General features: G+C 36.4%; 1 protein-coding gene across 4 annotated transcripts in view; it reads right to left on the bottom strand.

Annotated features, from left to right (window-relative positions):
* The window catches only part of SLC12A6 (solute carrier family 12 member 6), a 125404-nt gene that overhangs the window by 15092 nt on the left and 90819 nt on the right, over window positions 1–19493 (bottom strand). For 3 of the 4 annotated variants that reach the window (XM_056810216.1, XM_001370249.5, XM_001370307.5), the window contains 12 exons: window positions 15765–15859; window positions 14425–14556; window positions 13595–13741; window positions 9587–9641; window positions 9112–9242; window positions 7978–8219; window positions 5170–5381; window positions 4158–4319; window positions 3874–3972; window positions 3444–3501; window positions 1141–1315; window positions 397–515 (listed from right to left, as the gene is read on the bottom strand). In XM_056810216.1, the coding sequence (XP_056666194.1) occupies window positions 397–515; window positions 1141–1315; window positions 3444–3501; window positions 3874–3972; window positions 4158–4319; window positions 5170–5381; window positions 7978–8219; window positions 9112–9242; window positions 9587–9641; window positions 13595–13741; window positions 14425–14556; window positions 15765–15859 (1627 nt within the window). Of the gene's footprint in view, window positions 1–396; window positions 516–1140; window positions 1316–3443; window positions 3502–3873; window positions 3973–4157; window positions 4320–5169; window positions 5382–7977; window positions 8220–9111; window positions 9243–9586; window positions 9642–13594; window positions 13742–13958; window positions 14121–14424; window positions 14557–15764; window positions 15860–19493 lie in introns of those variants that run through there. The other variant, XM_007479989.3, reaches the window with a different exon arrangement.

Here is a 19493-nt window from a genome sequence, read left to right as displayed (position 1 = left end):
TAAGAATGAATTTAAATTTTTAAGTTGTTTTTTTTTAAACCCTTACCTTCCATCTTGAAGTCAATACTGTGTATTGGCTCCAAGGCAGAAGAGTGGTAAGGGCTAGGCAATGGGGGCCAAGTGACTTGCCCAGGGTCACACAGATGGGAAGTGTCTGAGGCCAAATTTGAACCTAGAATCTCTCATCTCTAGGCCTGGCTCTCAACCACTGAGCTACCCAGCTGCCCCCTAAATTTATAAGTTTTAAGAACCAGTTTTACTACCTTTACCAGCAAAATTTTTGTGGATCAGTAAAAATTTATATTGAATTCATGTCTGTCACTCAGTAAATGAATAACACTGTTATATGATTTTATTGAAAAAGAAAATATAAAGCATATATTGGCTATTAATTACATGGAAAGGATTGGGGCCACGAGATCCAGGGAAGCAATGAGGATCCCCAGTTCTGCAATGACAGCAGTAAGAAGTAAGGCCCAGGTAGGCTCCCCATTAGCTTTGCTGTGTCCAAAAACCTACAGTAAGAAAACAGATGAGAAACTTAAGAAATGAGATCTTATTAGAATGGGGTAAAAAGCTTTATTAAAATTACCTATGGCAGCTATACCATTCACTATACTGTCATAATTTAGCTATTACATGCAATATTAAAGATTCATGTAATGATTTGAGACTAAATAAGATGATGGAATCTTAAAGGGTATGGTTTCATATCATCTCCAATAAAGAAGTGTGCTGGTGTGAACAGAAAGGAAGGGAACATGCATTTATAGAACACATAGTATGTGCCAGAAACTGAGCTAAAGCTTCCCAAGTATGATGTCATTTGATCCTTACAATAACCCTGAAAGATACTATTACTATCCCTACTTTAGAGTTGAGGAAACTGAGGCAAAGAGAGTGTGGGAAAATTATTGCATCAACCTCATGTAAAAGGAGTGGAAATCAGAAAAGTAAAAAGGGGGATGGGTCTTTTGTTATGAGACCTAGTTTGTCCCATGTTATTTTAACTAGTAATCCTAAAATACATGAAAGATATTTTTGACATATTTTTCAAAAGTCATACTACCAGCAGAAATATAATTATACTATGCAAAATGAGAGAGTATGTAGAAAAAGGAATATTTAAGAGTCTCTTACTCGAAGGAATGGTATGATGTTGTCCTTGGCAATAGCCTGTAGCAGCCTTGGGGCACCAGTGAGGCTCTGTAGTCCAGCTCCACAGGTAGAAAAGAAGGAACCAATAACAATGACCCATGGAGATGGCCAGGATAAGGTACCCACTACCAAATTTCCTTTCACTGCATCCCCAAACCTAAGAGGAAAGTCAAAGGTAGGCTGAAATTTAACTTGTTAAATGATAAAGAGAAAGTCTGGCTTTGTCATTAACAAGCCAAGAAATAATGATGATAATATAAATGGAAAGAACAAAAAAAGATTGAAACTGAATGCTGTGTTGAGTTATAATGACACAGCTCCAAAGAAGAGAGTTGAGAATGTACTTCCCGTCCTTCTTTGTAGAAAGGTAGGGGTCTAAGAATGTGGAACATTGAATATTGCTGGTCTTGAACCATGTGCTGTTTTAGTTTTGCTAAATTGCCTTTTCTTTTTTATTCTTTGTTATAAAGGATGGCTCTATATATGTTTGTTTGTGTGTGTGTCTATGAGGGAAGGGGAAATATAATAGGAAATGAAGATGATATTAAAAATATGAGTAAGAAATTATTTTTAAGTCAGTAAGGTTCCATCCAGCTCTATGATTCTATTAATCTATAAATTCATAATAATTTTCTGTGCTTTTATTGACCATTTGTCATGGACTCTCTCTTCTCCCTTATCTATAAACCTCAAACCCCCTTTGACTTATCTCCCTTTCTCATTCATTCTAGTCTCTGATAGTCACAAAGGCCAATCCCTTTCCCTTCTAACTCTAGTAGCTCTGTCCCTGAAATAATCTCTTGTATATCTCTCCCTCTCTGATTTTTAATCTTGCCCTATCTACTGAATTATTCCTTACTACTTACCAACATGCCCAAATCTCTTATTTATCCTTAAAAACCTTTCACTTGACCCTGCTATACTCTTAAGTTATTTTCTGTAGCTCTCCTCCCAAGCAAGGCCAAACTCCTAGAAAAAAAGTTGTCTAAAAAAAGGGCGCCTTTGTTCTCATTCACTTTTCAATGCTTTTGAGTCTGGCTTCTGACCTCATCAACAAAAACTGCTTAATCCAAGGTGACCAATGATTTCTTATTTGCCAACTGGAGGCCATTAAACAAAAAAATGGATAATCATGTTAGATATGCTATAGAGAAAATTCATGTTCAGGTGTGGGTTCAACTAGGTGATCTCTGAGTGCATTCTGGGTGAACTTAACCCACACTATCCTTTCAGTTCTGGTTTCCAAGGTCACAGTTGATTTGCACTAATGTATTTGGTTGGAGTGACCCCAGGGTGATTGACAGCTCAGGGAACAAAAACAACAAAATTTGGTGAAATTTTTTTTAAGGTTTTTATAACTGGGACACTTCTTCTGGCAAGAACCTTGCAAATGTCAAATGAATCAGATGAATGATTTTGTGAATGCCAAAGAATCTTTTGACAATAACACAGCAGCACAGCCTGGACCCAGAAATTGGTCACTTGGATTTTTTTTTAAAGAAATGGAGCTATTTGGCAACAAAGGAGTTAGAAATATGTTCATAGCATGTAACCAAGGCATCAGAATCCAAGCTTTTTGCAGAGGATGCTTTTTCCATTTCCTTTCCTTTCCTTTTTTTTCTTTATTTTTTGCCACTAGAATGGTACAGACCCTGGTGTTTTGATTTCTGATGCTTTTCTGATCCCTTCAATTCTAAATTTGTCATTTTCAATCAGCATTTCTAGCTCCATCCTAATAAATATACTTTACAGTATGCTAAGCTGTCACATCATATCTGACCAGACATGAATAACAGTAAACTAATAATAATAAACTAACAACATGAAATAGCAACAGACTAATAATTAGCAGAAGTAGTTAATAATTCTGTGAAGCCTTCAAGACTTCCTAATTTACCTGATTTAGCTCTCATGAGGGAGAGGCCAGAGACACTTGAATATCTTCTCTCTTATCTACCTACCAGGCTGGGTAGTTCTCCCTTTTTGTAGCTTCCTAATAGGTGTGAATATCCTAGAAACCTAGTTTTCAGATTCATTTAATGCTTTATTGAAGGGCACTTCCATACCTTACACAACATACAAACCCTTTAAATCTAAGTAAAGTTGGCAGTCAACCTTTATTTCAACCCCAGTTAGCCTTTTTTGGTACCCGTGATTTAAGAAATACATGTGATAAACATGTTAATGAAGATATTAGGAAGCAACAAGCTTTTTTTTTTTTGTGCTTGCTATGTCCCAGGCACTGTGATGATACAAATATCATAATAGAAGACCAGAATACTTACTTATCTTGGAGGACAACCCCTTCAATGCAGGCTCCAAAGAGGACAACATTACTTAAATCTACATCAAGAATCAAGGAAGTTGTCATTCTTCATTGTCAAACATGGGATAGAATGTTGGTGGCCAGTGCAATTTGCCAAACCCATGCTTTTTACTTTATAAACTATGAAGAGTTAGATCTTCTAATCCTGTGAATTTATCTTTTGATGTCTCTTTCCTGTTTTCTTTCTTTCTTTTATTTTTTGGGGTGGGGATGGAGGTGAGAGGAAGAAAGAGGAAAGAGATAAAATGAGACCTCCACACCCTATTTTGTTATGGCTCTTTCACGCTCATAATAATATGCCCTTATTGGCTGGAAAAAAAGTATCAGTTCACCAATTTCTATGGCACAGTTGTACCACTGATTCCAAATTAGATCTATGAAAAGGATACAAACAAAAGAGGTGGTCAAGATGGCAAGGATGGTACCAATGGGAATTGATTTCTGAGCATCCTTCAGATCTCCAGACCTGTTTGATCCAGCCATGATACCTAAAGAAAGGATCCAATAAGTCAGCTCTTTTGGATACTACAAAGAAAGTTTGTCTAGATTCATACTATTGATTCCACAGGTAAAAAATTAAGAAATTCTTAAAACAAAATTTAATCATCTATTTAAATAATTTTCAGAGTCTAGTTGGCAATTTCTATAATTAAGCAGATAGAAACCTGTTTACCTGTAACTGAAGGAAAGAAGATTCCAACCAGGAGAGTGAAGGAAGTGGTAATGTCAACATGCACATAAAACTCATTATTTAAGTTGCCTAAGAAATCGGAAGATTTGGCTGATGGCTTCTCAATTAGCTCTCCTTTTGGCAGATAGTTACTCCAAAGATTCTCTGTAGTAGAAATAAGGAAAAGAATAGGAAGCTAATATGGTCAGAAGACTATAATAATAAAATTTGTTTTAACAACACTCAGTTTTCTCATTCAGTTTTTAAATATACCTTTTGCTTCTATGAAAGCAACCCACCCCCCTAAGACCACACCCACCAAAATAAATATCTTATGTACTTTCTAAAATAGTTTCAAATGTAATCTGGCTAACGGCTCTAGTATATCCACATGCAATTATGTCAGACCTAGAAAAGCTGGTTAGAACTGAGTTAAGGAAAGCAAACTGAAACTGACTGCCTTTGAGCTCCTATTAGTGGTCACTGCTGCTCTACATGCCTCAGTGAGATCAAACTTGCTTACGTGGGGAAAAAAAGTTGTCATCCAAACCACTTAAGTCACTTAGGGAAAGGATTTCATAGATTTAAATGAGTTGGGAAAACACGTTTGTATGTGGTGACATTTCAGGGGTTCCAGTCCAGTTCACTCATCATTTAGCCCCTGGAACTGCAGGAAGAATATTGGCAATTTTAGAAAGAAAACTGAAAACAAGATCCTGTTTCCCTTGGGTCCCAAAATAATTTGCAGGTTAGCAACAGATTAGACCTGCCTCAGGTGGGAGGCAAAAGTTAAAAAAAGACAGCACTCTTGAAGGGGGCCAAGAAATTAAGTGTCTTGTGGTCAAAGCCTAAATCAACTGGAATTAAGAGTTGTATGCTAAGTTTGAAAGAGAAAGAGAAAGTTGAAAGAGAGGCGGATGGTTCCCAAGGACAATCAAAGGATCTTAAAGACTAAAAGTAGCTAGTATTACTTCCACAAGGGATATTAAATAGCCCTGTTTTGTATCCTACTCACCAATAATGATTCCACTAGCCAATCCAGGGATGCCCTGGATTGATGTGACATTGTTGTGACAAAAGTAGTCATCACAGCTGGCATTGAAGTGGCTAGAGTTACAGAAGAAGCCCCACAATTTTGAAGGGACAGTCATGTTGTTCACTTCCTTGGTCTTTGAGCAAGTGTCAATTTGTCTTGAAGAAAGAGTCCGGTTGCCCAGCATGCAAACCCTAAAGGGAAAACAAATGGAAAAATGTGAATAGGAAATGAGCAGATTAAGTTGGATATGGAAAGGAAGTCATTAACAAAAAAGTTTTCATTGTTAATAATAATTATCCATCCCTATTTTTTGTCCTAGGGATTTCACAGATTCATGACAAAGGGTAAACATTCCTAGCTAATACCTCCTAAAGAAAGATACCTTGCTAGAAAGAAAAACTTCCTCTGTGGTCTGAGGATATTGCTTGAACTCAAACCTTGATATAGTGAATCACAGAGTATCAGTCTTTGAAGGGATTTCAGAGTCCATGTAGTTCAATAATTGTCTCAATATCAGTACCCTCTATATTTCTCAAACAGAAGCCATCCAACTTTTTTCTGAGGATTTTTAAGTATTACCTTCATATATCAACTGAAAAACTGGAGGAGAAATTAAGTTACTTGTTGGTGTTTACATAGCCAATGGTTATAAGAAATAGAATTTGAACTTGGGCTTTATTTTATTAACTTATTTTGCTATGTTGCTCCTCTGGGCCTCATATCCACAACTGTAAGACAAGGAGGTTGGAGTAGCTGACTTTTAAAATCTCTTCCTATTCTAAAGCATTAAGATTTTTACATAGAAGTTTCAACTTGATAATTCCAGAACTTGTCATTTTTTAACATTCATTTTTATTCTAAGCATAAGATCCAGATTTAAAGCTGAAAGGGCCCTTAAAGGCCAACTCCCTTATTTTACAGATGAGGATCTCAAAATTGTCCAAGGTCACAGAGGTAACAGGTGGCAGAACAAGGATTCAAAGATGAAAATCAAGTACTTTCCCCACCATACTACCTACATTGCTTCAACTTGAATCATTTTGCTTATGAAAAATATTTTTACATTTACAATTTTTCAAAAAGATTCTTAGTGAGGTGGTAACCACAGTCTCCCTAGGCAATTCATTCCACTTTGGGGTAGCTCTTATTGAAAGTTATTTCCTATATCAAGCCTAAATCTGCCTCCACACTACAACTACATCTATTTTTCCAAGTTCTGTACCCTCCAAGTATAAGCCTATAGTTTTCCACATGACAGTGTTTCAAATATCTAAAACAACTTAAATGGATTTAATTTTTAAACTTTTTTTCTTCCTTTAAACTAGAAAAATCAATATTAACACAAAAATAACTTGCCCATAATTAAAGTGCCTCTGAAATTGAATATGACTACTATTTACACTGGCAATACAACATCTGAGGAGAGGTAGAAAAGGAGAACAAAGACAGGATGGAATTTTCCAAACTGAGCTGTGGGAAGACTAGAGTTGATCACTTAAGCTTCTACATAAGGAAGTGAACATATAATTATGGAATAAATCCATTATTATTATCATACAATATGATAAAATGGGGAAAGGAGATGGGATTATAGAAGTTATAAAACCTAAATTCAAGCCTGACTTTGCCAATAAATAATTGCATAACTTTGGACAAGTCAAAATTTTTTCTGAGACCTTGATTTTTTCATCTGTAAAATGAGTAGATTCAACTGGCTTCTAAGGTCTGTTCCAATTCTAAGATTCTTTTGAGTTGATGCCTGGAGAGTACAGTTGGCTACCTGGCTTCCCATAAGATCTGACTAAAGTCCTACCTTCTACAAGAAGCCTTCCCTAATCTCTCTTTATTCCAGTGCTTCCCCTTTTAATTATTTTCTATTTATTGTGCATATAGCTCGCTTTGTATATAATTATTTACATGTTATCTCACCCATTAGACTATAAACTCTTGGAAGGTTGGATTATTTTTTGTGTCAGTGATTAGTACAGTGCCTGGCACATAGTAGGTGCTTAATAAATGTTTTGTGAATTAATAATGGAAAAAAAAATCACATCCTTGATCATGGAATGATCCAATTAGTTTTTCAAAGACAATGTTGCAAGCATAGCCACCCTTAACCCATACCAGCTTTTTCTCCAATGAATACCACTAATTATAAGTATGGTGAGAAAACAGCATGGCTCAAATATCCATCACTGCTACTAGAAAGTAACTTAAAATATTCATCTTACTGATGAAAAACATCTGTGCACTCAAAAGATATTATCAACCCATTGCCACAGATTATTCTGTATTTTGGAGTCTTAAAGTATTGGGTCCTGTACTAAGAACTGATAAGAACTGCATAATTTAAGCTCAGCTGCTGCCCCTATTCTTCCTGCCCAGTTTTCTAATTTCTAAAAGTGAGATAGTAAATTTACCTACTTCATAAGACTGTTACTAGTAACAAATAAATGGATAAATAATGCACTGCTGCAAATACAAACTGTTTCAGGGATACTACATAATCATTATATCACCGCAAGATAAAAAGGCTCTTTATATCTGTCATCAAGATATGGAATGAACTATTTATTTCATCTTGAGGCTCAATGTCATATCTGTAAAATAATGAATTTTATTGGGAGGATTGGGATGTTGAGCAGAGCTATATCAGAGGAAGCTCTAAGTGGCATTGCTACCAACTAAGTCTTATAGTTAGCATACCATAAGCCCCTTCCAGTTACTTCCTGACACATGGTTCCCCCCACCTCCCTTTCCCCAGGCAGATGAGGCATGCAGACGTACGGGAAATTTGGAGGGGCAAAGGAAGATTTGATGGCCCCAGCATAAATGGCCAAGATAGATACAATGACGCAGGCCAAGAAGAGTGAGGCAAACTTGTTCACGTAGCGTACACCAACAAACACTACCAGCACCATAAGGACCAAGAAGGCTGTGCCATAGACACGCATGTTATTTAGCATGGCTGCTGATTCCTTAAGGGCATCATCACTTCGGAAGATGGCAGCTCTGGGAAAAATGTAGATCTGCCAGGAAGGCAAAGAAAGAGAAAATGAGGTCACTCACATGGAACCAAATAGCTGTGCTACAGCTAACTACATCAGAGTTTACATGGTAAGCAGAAAGATACAGAATTAATCCCAAACACTCATAATGTTAGTGCCATCTCTCTAAGATTATCTCCAATTTATCTCTTATATCTCTGGTTTGTCCATAATTCTTTGCATGCTGTCTCTCCCATTAAACCATTAGTAGGGCAGGGACTGTTTTTTGCTCTTCTTTTTAACTTTTGAGCTTAACATATGGTGCCTCACTGCACATAACAGGCACTTAATAAATTCTGGTTGATTTGACTTGACTACTGATCAAATGTGACTGAACCTTTTTAGGCTTTTCTTTTCCAATCTATTTCTGAATTTAAAAGACTTGAAATACCTGGGGAAATAGTCTATGAAGGGTTTTCTTTTTTCCACATTGTCCTGCTAACTATTCCACTAAAACTACAGAAATGAATTACTACTTTCATTTAAAAAGTTAACTAAAAGGATTACATTATATTGGTTGCTCTCACATTTTTCCATTATGACAGCAGAAATGATTCAAGAAGGTAAAAATGATGAGAGAAATTGGTTTTGCTTGAATCAACTATATTTTGCATTGGGGAAACAAATTCCTGTCTCAGTCTCAAAATTACATGGAAATATAACGAAGGGGGAGTTGAAAATCTACATTTACATTGTCAAAGATACATCCACTTGACAAAGTTCACAATAAAGACCCTGGAATTTCAGTGACAGGCTGAAAACTAGTTACTTGGCCATTCTACATAGCCTTTGGAAAATATTGAGAAAAAGCATTCTATATTTCACCAGCTGAACCTTCCTGCTCAACAGGACCTAGGCCAAGACATTAACTCACCAGAAATATCTCAATGGCACCAAGGATGTACATGGCTGCTGCAAAGGTGGTACCAAGGTAGAAGCAGAGGCCTACAGCCCCACCAAATTCTGGGCCTAATGCTCGGGAAATCATGAAGTATGAGCCTCCAGCTAGAAAGGCAAAATGAATTTCTAAAAATTTTAAATATTTTTTAATTAAAAAATAAAAATACAAAATAAAGATGAATATAATCAAAGTTCTCAAACATCCTGGATTTTACAGGAAGCAAATTTCCCACTGGAAGGTAGTATCATTAAGACTTTACTGAACAAAAACTAAATTAAAAAAATTTATCTCATATAAAGCAATCAAATTTACCAACCAACTTCAAAAAAATTAGAGGTCACATCTACTTTATTTTTTCAGAACAATTAGTTTCCAAATTCTAGGATTTTATACATAAAAAGAACACAACCCTACTTCACTACCACTAGAGGGCAAACTGAGCACTCACCTGGCACCACACCATTGGTGGCAATGGCACTCATGGAGATGGCAGTTAGCATTGTCTAAGCAAAAGAAAAACTAGATCAATAAATAAACATGATACTTTGGAATTACTTTATCCACAACATAAATATGCATAAATCACTTTGCAAACAAAATACTATGTAAATATATGGTTGTTATTACCTTTCTCTTTATGCATTTCCAAAGCTTTTGGACAAGTTTTAGAAAATAATTTACCTAGTACTCAACTATGTATTCGGTTGGGGAAAAAAGTTGGCTTCCTCCCTGTAAAGGTAAAGTTAAGTAGATGATGCTATTATGAGTATGTTGCCATATTATGATGCAAGTTCCAGTTCCAGGGGTTGTGGTTTTCCAGGGCCTGCTTTCCAGAAACAATTATAGCCTATGTGCTATAAAGACTATATATAGGTCTTAAACTTTAACTCCAAATCAAAGCAGGTTAGCCAAGGAATTGGGTTCCTGCCCCCTGAATTGTAGAACCCTACAAAATCTCAGTACTGGGAACAATAATAAGTCTAGTAGGTCTCACAATATGACCTCATTACCTAACTCACCAGGGTTAGCCCAAAGCGTTCCTCCTCGTATCATAATCACTATCTACTTAACTAAAAAAAAAACAAAAAACTGAATCTATGACTTCAGTTATTGTTCAGTCACTTCAGGTGTGTCTCTTTGTGACCCCAGTTGAGGTTTGCCATTTCCTTCTCCAACTCATTTTACTCATGAGGAAACTGAGGCAAATAGAATTAAATGACTTGCCCAGGGTCGAACAGCTTGTGTCTGATGCCAGATTCTAGCACTCTATCCCATTGTGCCACCTAGCTGTTCCTTCTTATAACACAAAAGATAAAAATGTCACTTAATTTCAGCATTTGTAAGTTATTGGCTTATATATGTTCTGTTACATCATTCCTATCTATATTCATTCAATAAGACATTTATTAAGCACTTAATACCGACATAGACTTAGCTTGGTCACATATAGTAGGTGCTTAATAAGTGCTTATTTATTGACTGCAAGGCATTAAACTAGGTGAGGATATAAGGAATTTTAAAAACAGTATAAAATCATTGAGGACAGGTACTAATAGTAAAGATGAAAGATATTTAAACTAACTGTAATAAAAGGTGATATGTAATACATGAATATAAGGGAGGTACTAAGTGCCTTGTGTTCAGAAGAAGGAATTCAGAGAAGAAAAAAACAACCTTTGGGCCCAAGTAAAGCAATGGTAGGTGGTTGTATGGGTGGGACCTGAAGGATGGGCCAAATTTTAATAGGATAAAATGAGATGACAGGCATTTCAAGGGGAAGGAACAACACTAAGAAAAAGTAGAGATGGGAAAGTAGGGGACATATTTAGTTCAAAGATATGGTATAGAAAGAGGAGTATAGTAAATAAAGCTGGGAAGGTTGATCTCATAGATTTGGAGAGGTACAAATGGCTTTTGAAATGATAGGATGATAAACAGTAAAGTTTAAGGAATCTTGGAGACTCTCTGTCACCTATTTCAACACTAATTTAAAGATAAGAAGTTTAAAGATGAGTAAACTAAGGTGCAAATAGTTGAAGTAAATTGCCTGAAATCCCCCATATAGACAATGGCAAAAACGAGACCAGAACTCTGCTTTCCTGGTTCCTAGGCTCATGTTCATACCACTATACTAATAGTTGGGGCCAACCTACGCAGAGTTTAGGAGTTTGTTCTTTTGTAGGCAATGAGAAGCCACTGAGGAATTTTTGAAAGAAGAATATTAGGATTGTGTTTCAAAAAACCTTACTTTAGAAGTAGTATGCAGGATGCATTAGAAGAGAGAAATTTAGAGGCTATTAAAATAGTAGGCCAATTAGAGGCTATTAAAATAGCCCAGGCAACAAATATTGAGGGTCTAAAAAGGTTATGGTCAAAATAGTGGGAAGAAAAATGTAAGAATTAATTTGGGACAAATTTCTGAGATAAAATTGGCAGGGTTTGACAAGACTGAAAGACTGACAAGACTGTGAGAGACTTTCCTTTGGTTCTTTTAAGATTCTGTGCAATCTGTGTAATAATCATTTAGTATAAACAGATTAATTAAGAGCTCAAAATTACTTTGGAGACGAACTGACCCCTTATTTTGTAGATGAAGAAACAGATTAAGTTAAAAGTGATATGACTCGGGTCATCCAAGTAGTAGGCAGCAGGGACAAACCATGAACTCAAATTCTCTGACTATAATGCCCTTTATAACGTAACAATGCTGCTTCCACTCTTGCTATGACTGTTCCATCTCCTTTTCTGGGCACATATTTCCTTGACAATATCTTTTAATTCATTTCTTAGGAACAAGTTATTATTGATAATATCCACTGGCCTGCTTAAATTTGTCAGATGTCTTTCTATTGACCTTCAGGGAACTGAAAGTTAGAACTGTTCAGAGAAAATGATGTTCCATGAATTATGATAGTGGAATACTTATTTAAAAAACATTCATTTTTGCAACAGAGATTAACTTGGGATCAGTAAAAGCTACATGCAATTTCACAAATGTTATTCTGTTTAATCTCTTCCTATCTAATATCTGTGCATTGGCAAAATAACACTCAATGGGCAATCTGTTCTTTATTCACTTTTTTAAAAAACCCTTATTTACCATCTTAGAACCTATACTAAGTACTGGTTCCAAAGCAGAAGAGTGGTAAGGGCTATGCATTTGGAGTTATGTGACCTGCCCAAGCTCACAGAGTTATCAAGTGTCTGAGGCCAGGTTTGAAACCAGGACTTCCCATCTCTAGAGCTGGCTTTCTAACCACTGAACCACCTACCTGTCCCTTATTTGCTTTTTTTTCCCTAGGCAAATTTCTCATTCTGGTCTGGTTCTAATACTGTCTCTGCCATTTACAATGTCCTAATATGTAAATGAGACAGATGGACTAGAAAATTTCTAACATCCTTTTTGGCTCCAAGTCTATATTCTATGCCTCTAAGGTTTTCCATTTACAATTTTCTATTAATTGAAAGTTCTTCCTTTTTTAGTTCAGTACTTAAATGCACAGAGAAGAGTATTTCATCTAATAGGCTTAGTAATTATTAACCCTTTCCAGTGAAACTAGTGATAGTGGCAGGTACCACAGGTAGAACTTTTTATTAAAGGAGCGAAATACAATCATATGTCTACATTAGAATTTATTTGGCACAGCATCCAAAGATCTAACCATCCTTGGAAATCCAATACATAAGAACTTTTTTTCTTGAATTGCATCACTTATACAATACTTCCAGCTAGTTTCTGATTCTTAGAATCAGGGCTTGATGCCAACTTAAAGGAAAGTGGGTCCCTTAGCAAATTTTTATATTAAAAAATCCCATTTTTCCTGTTACTACACTGTTACTACTAGAGCTTATGAGGGGGGAAAAGTAAATTATTTTGACTCAAGTTCTTTATGAATGTGGTCCACATTCTACTTTTTCAATTTTACAAATATTTACTAAATGTATATTACATGCAAAGTCTTGTGCTAGGTGCTAAGAAAAATGAAAGTTAATTAGACTGTATCTCTGCCCTAATGGAAGATACTCTCTATTTTCCTGCAAAATTTTCCCTTTGAAATTCCTAGAACATTGTATCATACTGGGGCATTCAATAAATGTCATTTGACATTGCACTTGAATATGGATAGGATCATTGTTCAATTCAATTAGTCAAGTATTTAATCTTTTTATTAGTATTATTTAAAAACCCCTTACCTTCTATCTTAGAATTAATACTACATATTGGTTCAGTAAGGGCTAGGCAATGGGGGTTAAATGACATGCCCAGGGTTGTACAGGTGGGAAGTTTCTGAGGTCAGATTTGAACCTAGGATCTCCCGTCTCTAGGCCTGGCTCTCAATCCACTGAGCCATCCAGCTGCCCCCTCAAGTATTGCATCTTGAATCTAAAAATTGATGTATATCAACTTTCAGAAGCATAAGATTCCCAGAGTCCCAGAAGACAATGCAGGACTTACACAGCAGCAGCAGATGAGGACAATGGCAAAGGCCTGTAGAACTCCAGCTGTGCCTACCACCCATGTGAGGCGCAGAAAAAGGATCACTCCAAAAATATTCTGTAGACATGGGAGGTACACACCCATGAAAGTGCCCATTTGGGGACTCTGGAAAGCGAGATGTTGAGAAGAGAAAACAAAGAAGTTATATCTCTATTGAAAAGACAAGGCGCCCTTCCTCTTTTAATGCCCAAGGTATGTGATCCTAACCCACCATCATAATTTCAACAATACAAATAATAGGATAAAGAATTCCCTGGGAAGAATATACATAAATAAATATGTATGTGTGAAACCCATACCTTGCAGATGAAAGGTACCCTACCTTTTATAAAACATAGGTACTTGGTCCCAAATAAAAATCTATAAAGTTTTATCGATGGTCCTCTATAATTTCACATCGCCTGCTTCTTAGAACTATGTATGCAGTTCCTCTCCAAACAGAGATCACCTCCATGAGATAATGAAATAATGACTCAGGTAGAAGGGTTCTTTCCCTTAGCTCTACTTAATCTCCATTAGTATTTGGCAAGAAATCCTCAAAAGCAGCCAATAACATGAAGGTTTGGAAGTACTTCCTGTCTTCAGAAAGTTAAACAACAATATAAGTTATATGTTTTTCCATATTTTTGTCTTAAGTGAAATTGATTATTGTTTTTTTTAAGTCAGACAGATGGTGTAATCTAATAAGCCAGAGAAGGTAAAATCTCTTCTTTTGTACTATCCTGATATTCTCTCCCTTTCCTATATGTAGGATTTCTTTATACACTCTTTATATCCTGGAGCCTCACCTTGGTGGGCTTTTTTTTCCCTTCTGTAATGTTCTCGGCTTCTTCATGTTCCTTTGCTCCTTGTGTCAAATTAGTATAATTAGCCATGCGGTTAAGCAGTGAAGACACCTTTGGTCTGGTATCCATTTCTTCCTATGAAGTCAGAAAAAGGGAGGAATTAGGAACAATGATAAGCATCCAAGAGAATAGCAGATTAATACAAGGCCTAGTAAACTGGCGGAGGACAACAAATTCAAATCAGAGATCATGAATCTAAGTGCCATCTTTTTAAAGAAATACTAAATCAAATGTATTTTATGATGGTCTTGTAACTTAATTCTACAGTCTGGAAAAAAAAATTATGTTAGGCATCTATGTAAGATTATAGCCTAGTAAAAAAATGACCATTAATTATGGCACTGTTTTAAGGTTACTAATGTTCCTGGCTTTCAGATCAAACCTATACTTCACTTTAAGATTATAGGTCTATAAAACATTTAATTGTTTGGGTTTTTTTTTTTTGCTTTTCCTAAAAACCTCATTCTAACTCTTGAAAGTGGATGAGAGAAGATCCTTTACAGAAAGCAGCACTGATACAGTAATTGCCACTTGCTCACAAGTCAGCCAAAGGCAGTGCTGGCTTGATATCTAGGCTAGAGCTCTACAGCCTTTCAGAATGAACTCTTTTGTCTTTGTCAGGAAACAGGTAGTTGAGATTAGAATTATCAGTATAACACTACCTTTCTATGTTCTGATGCTCCTTAAAGAGGTTTTCAAATTGAAACAAATTGTATTGCTTTATACACCAAAGGAGAGATGGTATGGTATAGAGGACTGGCCTCTCAGTCAGGAAGACCCCGGTTTATGTCCTGTTTCTGATATAAACTCTTTATATAACCACTGGAAAAGTACTTAGGCTCTCAATGACCAAAGTAGTCTTCTAAGAGTATAATAAACTAAAGATAAACTAATGATATATGAAATCAGGTGAAAGGAGTTTTCATACTGAGAGTTCTATATATTGAGTTATATGCAAGTACTATGGAAATTGTCCTAGATCAACCCCATTTAAGGACTAACCAATCAATGTCATAAGATGCCCCTGCTACCTGAGATTGCAATATATTTTTTTTTAAATCAGGTAGGGGTTTAGCTAAATAAAATACTCATTTTAAATTGGCTATATATTAAATTACTAACTAGTGATCATTTTATTAAGCAATATCATTATGTTATGCAGCTATCATTGTTTACTGCCAAATAATGAGATAGAAAATATGAGGGAATCTTGCCAGTATTCTCATAGAAGCCTCATAACTGACTACACAGCAATTTCTCTTTAGTTTTCTCCCAACTATTACCTCAAAGAGTGCCAGGTTTTTGTCAAAATATTCATCCCCCTCTTCAAAATTGGAGTTGTTGAGATAAGCATTTCGAGCTTTCTTGTGACCATCATCTGTTTAAAAAAAAAAGTGGAAATAAAAACAATTATTATAACTTCTTAGTGGGATTCAAGTGCCTGCTATGACATATTTGCCCAGCATGCTTCTCTACTGTACCATAAGCTGCCTCTGGTGCAGATGAGGAACCTGGGGCCCAGAGAAGTTAAGGTTTTGCTTGTGTTTACTTAACTTGCAAACATCACAACTGAGATTAGAATTCTAAATCCCCTAATTTGGCTCTTTCCATGACATCACACTGGTTGTTCTGTGTTGTCCTTATATCAAACATTTGCTGATTCTTCCAATGGGATGTGTGAGGCACTGTGCTAGCTGTGTAGAACTTTACCCTGTTGTTACTGCTAGTGCGCAAAATCTTCCATCTCATATTTGCAATGTATTTCACTCACATGGAATCATTTAACAACAAATCATTCTTTTGGGGCAGTTAGGTGGCATAGTGTCTAGAACACCAGTCCTGGAGATGGGAGGACCTGTGTTCAAATCTGACCTCAGACACTTCCTAGCTGTGTGACTTTGGACCCCATTTGCCTAGCCCTTGTCCTTCTGTCATAGAGTTGTTACTAAGACAGAAAGTAAGCGTTTTTATAAAATGTGGGAGCAGTTTGGTGGCTCAGTGGATTGAGAACTAGGCCCAAAGATGGGGGTTCTGGGCTCAAATATGGCCACAGATACTTCCTCGCTGCAAGATCCTAGGCAAGTCAATTAACCCCTCTGCCTAGCCTTTACCATTCTTCTGCCTTGGAAACAATACACAGTAATGATTCTAAGACAGAAGGTAAGGGTTTAAAAAAACATGATACCCTTAGGATTTTACATAAACAAATCAATGAAGAAAAACACATGCTGGACTTCAAAGGGGACTAAGAGTTTGTTCACAACAGCAATATACTTTACAAACATTTCATTTGATCCTCACAGCAGCCCTGGGTAGTTCAATTCCTAATACTTCTGGGTATTTTCTCCAATTTTATAAAGGATAGTGAACCTTAAAGGGACCTGTCTCCAGTCATATATTAAAGTGAAAGACATATTTCTTGGCACCAAGCAGGCTCTTTTTCCACTTGCTCAGAATTTCTTCCCATAATATTCCATTTATCCTACATTAAAATGAAAGATTTTCTCACATAGTTTAAATGCCAGCCTGTTTATACTTCTGTACTAATATGATATATTGACTTTAACTGAATTACTAACCTCCTCAGGTAATAAAAATTAGATACATTTTGTCAGTGAGTTATGGAAGAAAATCAGTCCTAGAATTAGGTTGAGAGCTTTGTTCAAGGTTCCACACATTACCAGTGCTCAACAACTCTAAAATTTTTGCCAGTAGGACTAAGTTTAAATACCTAAAAATTTTGCCAATCTTTAATCTTTATACACTACTCTTCCCTAAGTCAACCTCCCCTTTAATCTCTCACTTCCATCAGGCTACATCAGTGTCCCATTTTATCCCTTCTTCTCCAACAAATTGCTGCACTTTTCTTCACCCTTCTTATCTTAAATCTCTCCATCTACTAGCTGCTTTGCTATGTCCATAAACATGGTCATGTTCCCACCACCTTAAAAAAACCTAACCTGACCCTCCCTTGATCCTTCCATCCCTGCTAACTATCATCTTCTATCTCTTCTGCCCTTTGTGGCAAAACTCTTTGAAAAGGACATCTCCAATTGATGCTCCACTTCTCTTCTCCTTCACCCCTTGCAATTTAGCTTCTGACTTTACAATTCCACTGAAACAGATCTCTCCAAAGTTACCAGTGATCCCCTAATTGCCAGATCCTTTTTTCAATTCATAGCCTTCTTGACCTTTTGCAGCCTTTTACAATGTTAATCACTTTCTCTTCTCCTTGATACGCTCTCTTCTTTTTAGGTTTTAGAGAAATCATTATCTGACTGCTCCTTTTCAGTCTCCTTTGCTGATGTTTCTTCATTCAGGTCATACCCCACAGAGTTCTATTTTGGGCTCTCTTCTCTCTATATACTGCTACTTCAGTTGGTGATCTCATCAGCTCCCATGGATTTAATTATTAATTCTATACTGATGATTCTCAAATCTACCTATTTACCCTTAACCTTTCTGCTGACCTCCAGTTTCACATCTTCAAATACCTTTTAGACATCTCAAACCAACATGTCTAAAACTGAACTCTTATAATTATCATTTCCCCTTCAAATTTCCCTTTTACTTATATCAAGAGCACCACCACCCTCATACTCCCCCAGGCTCAAAAGTGACTTAGGAGTCATCCTGGACTCCTCACTATCTCACCCTACATATCCAAGCCCGTCAATTTCACCTTTGCCAAAACCTCATGAACACACCCCCTTTCTGTCTTCTGACATTGGTACTATGGGTCAAGATCTCAATACCTCATGCCTGGGCTATTGTAATAGCCTGCTGGTGGGTCAACCTGTCTCTCTCCTCACTCTAATGTATTTTCCACTTAGCCATTAAAATGATTTTCCTAAAGTACAAGTCTGATCAAGTCACTTCCCTATTCAATAAACTTCAGTAGTTCTGCATTGCCTCCATGATCAAATACAAAATGCTTTGTTTGGCTTTCAAAACCCTTCATAACCTAGACCCTTATCCTTACTTTTCCAGTCTTCTTATACTTTATACCTTCCCTTTCTCCCCTATCTCCCTTCTTCCTGCCCAATACTCTTTGAACCAGAGAAATTGGCCTACTAGCTATTCCATGAACAAAACACTCCATCTCTTGGCTCTTGCATTTTCTCTGATTCTCCCCCATTCCTGCAATGATCTTCCTCTTCATCTCCATCTCCTGGCTTCCTTCAGGTCCCAACTAAATTCCCACCTTTTACAGGAAGCCTTTCGCAATCTCTGGGCCTGGCTATCAATCCACTGAGCCACCTACCCACCCCTAGTATTAACTTTTGTTAAAATGCCCCTTTACTTTTGAACTTCAGAACCATATCTCTCTGAAGCAATAGGTGGAGTCCTTCTTTTTTTTGCCTAACATGCCAGAAGGTGCACATAGTTTGGCTCAGGGCTGGCACAGTTTGGTGAGGAGATAGGTGGCTAAGATAGAGGCTGGTCACATGTGGCCGATGCTTTTTCTTTCTCTGGCGTGTTTTTTGTTATTTTATAAATAATTATAAATTAAAATATGGTCTCCAGAAAATTTTAATCATAACAAATACAACAATACTTCCATTTAAATTATGCATACTAAGTCACATAACAAAATTGAAAATAGGAAGTATGATGATTGCTTGGTCAGTGAAAGGCAGGTTGCCTCTTCAATATAAAGGAGAAAAAAAGACAATTATTTACAGAACCCTTGTATATCTATTTATATTTTATCCATCTACATTTATATAGAGATATTTACATTTATATCTATAGTAAGAGATAAATCTATCTATTTATATCTCTTTATACTAGCAAAGCTCGGAGATATTGCAGGTTCGGTTTCAGACTAGCATAATAAACTGAATATCTCAATAAAGAAAGTCACACGGATTTCTTGATTTCCCAATGTACAAAAAAGTTCTGTTTATACTCCACTGTAGTTTATTAAACATTTAGCAGTATTAGGTCTTTAAAAAATGTACATATCTTATTTTTAAAATACGTTATTGCTTAAAAAATGCTCGCCATCA

Source organism: Monodelphis domestica, chromosome 1 (assembly GCF_027887165.1).
Source record: "Monodelphis domestica isolate mMonDom1 chromosome 1, mMonDom1.pri, whole genome shotgun sequence".
NCBI classification, from domain to species: Eukaryota; Metazoa; Chordata; class Mammalia; order Didelphimorphia; family Didelphidae; genus Monodelphis; species Monodelphis domestica.
Note: the sequence above shows the minus strand (reverse complement) of the source record. Positions and strands in the feature narration are given on the sequence as shown.